This window comes from Dreissena polymorpha, chromosome 5, assembly GCF_020536995.1.
Source record: "Dreissena polymorpha isolate Duluth1 chromosome 5, UMN_Dpol_1.0, whole genome shotgun sequence".
NCBI lineage: Eukaryota > Metazoa > Mollusca > Bivalvia > Myida > Dreissenidae > Dreissena > Dreissena polymorpha.
The window spans coordinates 121,174,731-121,182,988 of record NC_068359.1 but is presented as its reverse complement, the minus strand read 5'-3'; the positions used below and the strand labels follow the sequence as shown (position 1 = coordinate 121,182,988).

At 34.3% G+C, this 8,258-nt stretch overlaps 1 protein-coding gene across 1 annotated transcript; it reads left to right on the top strand.

The window, feature by feature from the left end:
- The first annotated feature begins 459 nt into the window (after positions 1 to 459).
- On the top strand, positions 460 to 8,001 carry LOC127881179 (myo-inositol 2-dehydrogenase-like). The gene is made up of 9 exons (XM_052428881.1): positions 460 to 607; positions 1,880 to 1,953; positions 2,413 to 2,561; positions 2,956 to 3,026; positions 3,298 to 3,406; positions 4,671 to 4,887; positions 6,579 to 6,698; positions 6,922 to 7,087; positions 7,474 to 8,001. Exons 2-9 carry the CDS (start codon positions 1,894 to 1,896, stop codon positions 7,590 to 7,592), a joined length of 1,011 nt encoding a protein of 336 aa, XP_052284841.1. The 5' UTR covers positions 460 to 607; positions 1,880 to 1,893; the 3' UTR covers positions 7,593 to 8,001.
- The last annotated feature ends 257 nt before the right edge of the window (positions 8,002 to 8,258 follow it).

Below are 8,258 nucleotides of genomic sequence, written 5' to 3'. Positions count from 1 at the left end.
TTGATTTGATCTCTCCACTCATTCCATCCCGCGAAACCCTTAAGGTGTCGCAACTCTAGTATAAATATATGTGAATTAAAATGCGTGTACATGCATGGAGGTGTAAGTTCTTTTGAAATCCGACCAGAAAATTCCCAGACTACTGGATAGGGGATGAACCCGGGACCTCCCGGTTCCAAATCAGACATACACTCTACCGCGTGGCTATCAAAGCTAACTCATATAGCAAGGCAGTACAAGTTATCCATCTGCCGAGCTTTCACTTAGGAATACGAATACAGCATGTACATGTGAAATGAAAACGCCCGTTGTTCATCAAACCCGACGGATATTCAATAAAAATGTGCAATTTGGATGAATGTTGAATTACAGCTGCAATTTTTTGCGATCGTTTTATCTAGCATACACAAGCATACTCATTTTATTGACTGATAACTGTACCTTCGCCAAATATCTTACGGTTTTAAACTCCTGTTATCCACAGTTATTAAATTGATAAACAACAGCAAGATTACTGAACGCTGTGTCACAGAGTTATCACTAGTTTAAACTTAATGTAACTAGTCATCAAGTGTCCTACACATTGGGATATAGGCATACAATCAAGGTACACCTTTGTCTTACTCGTAATCATAATATTATGGACTTGCGTTTAGAAATGTTTTAATTCTTATCTATGATGAGAAATAATATTAATGTATCAGATAAACATGTTTTGTATTGACAAATGCATGTAGATGAATTCCCGATAGCGAATTTGTTAATATCCAGGCTAACATAACTTTCGAGTAATTATTGTATATCGTGTGGTTTAAACACGGTGCTGATTTTCAGTGCCTTTAGTTAACTTATTGCAAATGTTTTCAACAACTAAGAAATAGTTTACATCCATCAACACGTTTTGTTGAGTAAGTTTATGTATCAAGATTTGTAGATACAGTGTCTCAGAGATTGTATTATAACCTGTTTGCACTCGGCGGGGGTACATGCTATTAAAAATACGAGCTGATTCGGGAAGCACGGGATCATAACCGCCACAAGACATAGACAGATGTGACCGAAACTTTCAATAAATAATATACTACATAACATCACGCGACGGTATGTCATTAGTGAATATCTGTCGATAAGAACTGGTATATCATATCCAACGTATACTTTTGAATAACTTGTAGACGTTTATTTTCCATAATGTTCTCTGTTTAACGTATTTACTAAAACATGTTATTTGTCTGGTATAAACGTATGGTATTACAGGAAAAAAACACGAAAATTAGTGTTTATCAAGTCCACAAAGGTTTCTAAGCTCAGACGATTAGTAAGAGTTTGTAGTGCGTTTCCTACAGTTACTTGCCCTCCAAAATGGAGGTTAAAAACCGTATAAGCAGTCCGAATGGTCCATTGTTCAAAACATATACTAATCCGAATTCATATGTAATACAATCTAAAATTCCACAACTGCTACGAAAAATAGAAGCAACTTTTTTGTAAAAACAAACCTCTGGAAATACATTTGTTCTTAAATGTGTCATGAATTGAGTTCGGCATACACAATATATGTCGTGTGGTATACTAGAAAAAAAAGAAAAAAAATCGACCATTTTGCACCTTCCGCTTTCGGCTGTTTTGTAGTGGCAAAATTTGCTATAGACTTTGTATAATATCTTACAGTATCTTATAGTATCTTAAACATATTTCAGTGCTTTAGTTTTTGATACCCAAGTTTACTCTACCATTTTCTAACAATGATAAAACCATTAAGTGAACACATGATTTTTGAAATCTCATTCATATCATATCATTTTATACGTTTGCAACATTCACAGAAAGCACACTAGTCATTTTATGAAATCTATGGTTTAGTTGAATACATTCACAGAACATCCTGTTCAAATGGAATCAATTGGTGTAGCTCTCTTTGGACTAGGACGAATCGGAAAGATTCATTTGAAGGTATGGCAATATGTAACAAAATTATCCTTATGTGTATACGTACTTTAAAACAAAATACTTATAAATTATAACTCTTCAATAAACAATGTATGCTATCGTAAGTCTTCACATAGCGGTACATTGTATAGGATGTAATAATTTGAACGCAAAAGAAAGTCGCGTATTCAGGTTTGCAAATACATTAACATTTTTGATATTTCATCAAAATGTACTTATATAACGTTATAAATATATATGTTTTTAGTCGGTGCACAAACAATTTTACGATATTTTTCAATATTTGAACCGAAGTAACGATACAAAAAAAAATGAATAGAATACCAGTACGTTTCGTCAAGATTGTCTTTTATCGACTACAACTATTTTATTCTTTCGAATTTTACAGAATCCTCGTTGATCGGGATTGCATTTATTTTATACATAGAAAAGCGATTTATTTCGCTCTGAATTGTTTTGCAGAATGTGTTGTTAAATAAGCGACTCACACTGCTCTGGATCGTTGACGAGAGCGAGGACAATGTGAAAGCTGAACTCGAACATTACGGAGGTCAAAAGGAAATTCAAATAGCGGCTACACGTCAAATTGAAAACGTACTAGCGGACGATCGGTAAATACACTATTTGTGTATAAAAAACAGATAAAAACAACAAACGTTTATATATAAAATAATTTAAACAAAGAAATGCTTACAGCATAATAGCAGTGTATAAATAATTTAAAATTGTGCATACATAATTCAAACATGCATCAAAATATACCCACTGCTGGTTGTGCCAATGTAGTTGAAATTAAGTCTATCAAGCTCATGTGTCATGTTTAAGTGTATAGGTCTAAATGGTGAAACGAAATGTATTATTTCTTACCATTAAGAAGTTTTAGATGCTAGCTCTAGATGCAACTTTATACAATTTAAACAATCCGGACATACCACTTGGACTTTGCTGTAAATGGGACATAGTAGTATTATCAATATTCACATGTTTGTTAATTGTCATTTTTAGCGTGAGTGCTGTGGTAATTTGCACACCGACAGATACGCATGCTGATTTAACCATACAGTCAATAAAAGCAGGTATGACTTTAAAATGTACAGAAACGATATCATTTATTTATGTATCAATTGTGTATGCTTTTCCTCTTGTTGTTTATTGTGAACTCCTATCATTACTTTTCAAAATCGATAATTTTCAATTATTCTGTTTAAAGAAGAGGCTTTGGTGAACGTTTTAACAGTTGTAAACTTGTAATCATGATCAAATGAAATAAGTTTTGCAAATAAATTATTATCAATATTTTAATGACCCAACACTGTGATTTCTATGACTGTCTCAATCCTCCTCTAGGTAAGCATGTGATGTGCGAAAAGCCCATGTCGGAAAGCAACGAAAAGGTCGCAGAATGCTATGACACATCAGAACAATGCGGGAAAATCTTATTCGATGCATTCAATAGGTTGGTAATGATTATTTGTGTGTGCTCGTTTTGCTTAAACGTATCCGAAATGAACGCCCCCATGTATGTTTTTTTTCATCTGAAACTTTGTCGTAAGTTCGATGTATTGATAAGCCGCGATTTTGCAACATGTAAGAGGTTATTACACGATAACAAAAGTAAACTTGATGGTTTTCAACTATTAGATACATAAAAAATATATAAATAAAAAACAATTGCTTGTTTTGTTTTAGTTTTGCCTTTTTGGTCAATATGATTATATGTATGGTAGCAACCTTTTGTTACAATCGAAATCTTATGCACTAATGATGCGATCTTATTTTTATGAATTGAACAATACTTAGTCGTTTACGCGGTATTGTGTAAGTACTTTATCAAACGATGTTATCATGTTTTTTTCATATATAGTATACATTATAAACCTATCGACATGCTTTACCTCGTATTTTTACTTACATATGTACATCTCGACATTTATGTTAACGTTCGCGCAACATCAGTGTAATACCGCTTACAATATGAACAAATAGGGCAGAAGTTTAAACACTGGTTTACGTATGAAAATCTACGCTTTAAGCTGTCTGAAACATCATGAAAACCTAATGTCTCATTAGTTGCTCCAAATGCTTTCACTTTGCAATTCATCGAGATCCTTGCTGTAAACACGTGCTGTTTAATCCGTTCGCATACCATCCAATAAAGACTCAATCCAGCTTACTGGTAATTTTACTATTTACGCTGACCGACATTTGTGAACCTTACTTGAAAAGTTAAATTAGAAGGATAAAAATCCTTTTTTTCAGCCACTGCGCGTCCTTTGCTAATGGCAAGTCGCATAGCAAGTAAATGCAAAAACTAATAAATGAATCTTGAACTGTGAGAACAGAACATGAAATTAGAAGTTGAATGATTAATGAAAGTACATTTATAGCAATATGCACGGAAATCACACATTATTCAAGAGATCACTCTATTGATTCGATGTGGTTTACATAATTGGACAAGCGACTTAGTTTCTGCTTATGCAATATGCATTTTCATCTGTGAAATATTTAACTTCCATTCGACTTATTATACATCCGCCACAAGTAACGGTTGTATAAAAACGCACGTGTCTGTTAATAATAAGCAATACATGGCGGCTACAATATGTAATTTTGCCTTTTATATGGTCCAATAGTCACAACATATTTATTTATGAACGATATTTCCCAATGAATACTCAGCTAATCGTTGCTCTTCTAACGAATAGTTTTTTTTACAGAAAATTTGACAAATCCTATCGGAGCATGTACGACAAAGTAAGGTCTGGTGAGGTGGGGGAAGTTCAGTTCATCCGCAGTACATTTCGGGACACGCCGCTTTGGAGGGGCGCTGAGACGTTTACCCAGACCTTTTTATGTCATGATATTGACATCTGTTGTTGGTTCGCGGGCGAATTGCCAGACAGTGTTGTCTGCGTTGCTACTGCCCATGACGAGGCACGGTAACTTTTATGAATGTTTTATAAATTACATTTGGAGAGATGTTACTAACCTTAATTGTTATTTATTATTGTCCTGAGGTTTTGAAACAGCGCTTCATTATGTTAACTGTATGTAGTAATGTGTTTTAGATTTTTACAATCGGTTTTCACAAATTATATCAATTAAGTATCAGTCAGATGTAGGATTTGTTAGAACACACATTCTTTCATAGAAATATAAGATTACATTGCAACACTTAAAGGCAGTATTGACTCAAATTGTTGCCAATTAAGTGATCACGATGTTCTTGCTTATATGTGGGTGCTAACAGAGCTCCAGATAAGAGGCGTATCTGCGTATTTACGCATTGAAAAAATAAATAAACGCATTACAAATCGGCCCAGTGCGTAACAAAACGCAATACAAATCTTGGTACGTATTCTAAATCGATTAAGCGCATAATCGGTTTAACCAATAATCCGGTTGAGTTTTAAGTGTAAGTTAACCTTTTAATCAAAAGTAAGTGAATCCAAAATAAGCTTGTAATAAAATTTGCGGCCCATAATGTTTGTGGATCAAAAAAGGGACGTTTTAAGCGACCAGCGGCTCATATTTTAAAACAAGTCTGTTCATATCATCATTTTATGTTCATTCTGTTTGCATTTAAAAAAATAAATAACAAATAATAATATTTCTAGATTAAACACGCCATTTACTTTGTCAGTTTTCTATGGAAATGGAAAATACCCCTCAATATTCCAAAATACCCTTTATGGCTGACACCAAGAAGTAAAATACGCTTTAACAATAATATCAGTGGGGTAAATACCCTTTAGACTAAATCCTTATCTGGAGCCCTGGGTGCTAATGTGTAATGCCCATATTAAGGCGGCAAGAAAAAGTCGAACTATCCGTCTGTACGTTTGTATGTTACTGCGAATGTTCGTGTCTTAGCCAGTATTTTGCCATGGTTTGATGCTTTTTTAAGTAATTTACCATAAGTATCAACCAAAATAAAAAAGGAGTTTTTTATGTAGCAATCGTCTCCCTACCATAAAAATCAAGGGATAGATTAGACTTCGAATGCCGAAGTGGGTAAGAAGCGTGAATATTCTTGTGTTATACATGTATATAATACATATGTGCCATGTATAGATAGAGTTTAAGCTTTCACCCATGCAATGAATTATACGGGCAAAAGCCCGTCGCATAGTGGTGTTTTTGTTCACAATACTATCCTGATTGTGTCTTGATTTATTACCATACATGCCTATCAAATAGCTTTTGCCCATTAATTATGAAGCACATTTCATCATATTAAAATGACGTCTCATAACCTTAAGGGTCATGATCAAACTTAAACATCACATGTACATTTTAACCATAAAACACACTGTCCTAACTGATGTTTACCTAAATTAGATGTCAATGACAAACTAAGGTAAAAGGATAAATTTGGCCAGAACCCAGTCTGTTTGGGTGTTTAACTTTTCATTAACCATTGACTTTTAAAAAAACTTACCGATAATGAATACCTTGCTGAGACTTCGTGTAAGAAATGCTACATTCAAAGGTCAATGTCATACTTTGCGGTAAAAATGTCAATTTTGAACGTCAGCAGTCTGTTGTGTACAAACGCAAAGTCAAGAGAAAACGTTGGAATGTTGGGTATCCAATATTAACATATCTGGTTATTTTTATCTTAGAAAATTAAACAGGCGGGAGATGTCGACAGCTGTGTGGTAACCATGAAATTTCCAAACGGCGCCATTGGTGTCATGGACTTTGCGAGATATAGCTGCTATGGTTACGATATCCGTCTTGAGGTATTACGACTTTTATGCAAATATATTATAATTGCCAGGGAATATAATTCAGTCTAATGAAAATCAATGACATTGCGTTAATTGTCTACTGCATTACACATGAAACGGAACGTACTATAATATTTTATTATTCAACAACATTATTGGGCTATTAGGTGGATACACGCAGATTCGAATCGCTTCTTATCATTGTATAGCTCATTTAAATTTAAACACGTTTCAGGTGTTTGGAACTAGAGGCATGCTAAAGATGGAACCTGCCCTAGAATCAACTGTTAACGAATACAGGCTGACCGGCAAACAGGAGTCGCCGTTTTGTGCCTCATTCCCTCAGAGATTCCAGGACGCATACATAGCGGAGTTAGATCATTTCATCGATGCCATTCAAGGTAGCCGTCAATTGTAGACTGAACGTTGTCCTCACGCAACCATATTAGTTATTATTCACGTATTTTAAGAGTGAAGAAACGAAACATACCAGAACATTAGTGGCATCATGTCCGTATATAAGTCTTTTTGTCCTAAAACGTGTGAGAATTGTAGCTTTCCAAACATCATTTCACAAAAATTACTCGCGTTTGTTATAACCTAGGATTTCAACACGCTTTATCCATGATATATTTTCATTGGTGCTAATTCGTATATTCTATTATATTTCACATAGTCCCGACCATTTATGAGTAAGATGTCAACATCTCGTTATTATTTGGGCAGATATTTGATTGAACTCGTTGATAAAAACACTACACTGCTTGTCTTATTCTACCATTTGCAGGGAAGGTCGAAATATATGTAGGACGAGAAGTATGCGAACGAATCGGAATAGTTCTTGACGCTATTAAACAGTCCTACAAGACCGGAACTGTCGTGAAAATCACTTCAAACAAACAGTAAACTCGAGCTCAACTACATGGCAGCGGAAAGCGTGTTTCAAGAGCGGACTTAAGACCCTTGCATTTAAACTGCTAAGGCGGCTACTTAATGAATTGAGTTATTCTGGGAATTCCATTATTTACGTTATCTGTAATTCGAATTTTTAGTATGTCGAATATATTGGCGTAAGCGAAATAACGTTTATATTGTTTGCACCATAAAAAAGCAAACATTAAGGAAATATATTTGTTTTCCAAATTTTATTCTGTAAGGCAAAGTAATATGTAATACACTAACGAAAACTTACTATGACATGTGCATTTGAGTTTTACCTAAATATTGATTAAGCAATGCATATTTATTAAATATGGAGTATATACATAAAACATATGTACTTGAAACTAAAATTAAAAATATTTGTTAAGCGATATTTCACGAATTTAGGTTTATTTTACTCGGAATAATTGTGCAATGTTGTTTTCAAATATGTTGAGGCTAAACATATGAGCCGCGCTCTATGAAATAAGAAATAATGCATCTGCGTGAAGTGTCGTCCGAGATTAGCCTGTGTAGTCTGCAGGGATGATACTATTATTTGTTTCTAAGAAGAAACTTTTTTGAATCGAAAATATCATTAAAGCGAAAAGTGTCTTCCCTGATAAGCCTGTGCGGCCTTCACAGGCTTAT

Coding starts and splice junctions, on each gene's coding strand:
- LOC127881179 (XM_052428881.1), top strand. CDS start 1,894: ATGGAATCAATTGGTGTAGCTCTCTTTGGACTAGGACGAATCGGAAAG. Junction 1,954..2,412: donor TCGGAAAGATTCATTTGAAG/GTATGGCAATAT, acceptor ATTGTTTTGCAG/AATGTGTTGTTAAATAAGCG. Junction 6,699..6,921: donor GTTACGATATCCGTCTTGAG/GTATTACGACTT, acceptor AACACGTTTCAG/GTGTTTGGAACTAGAGGCAT.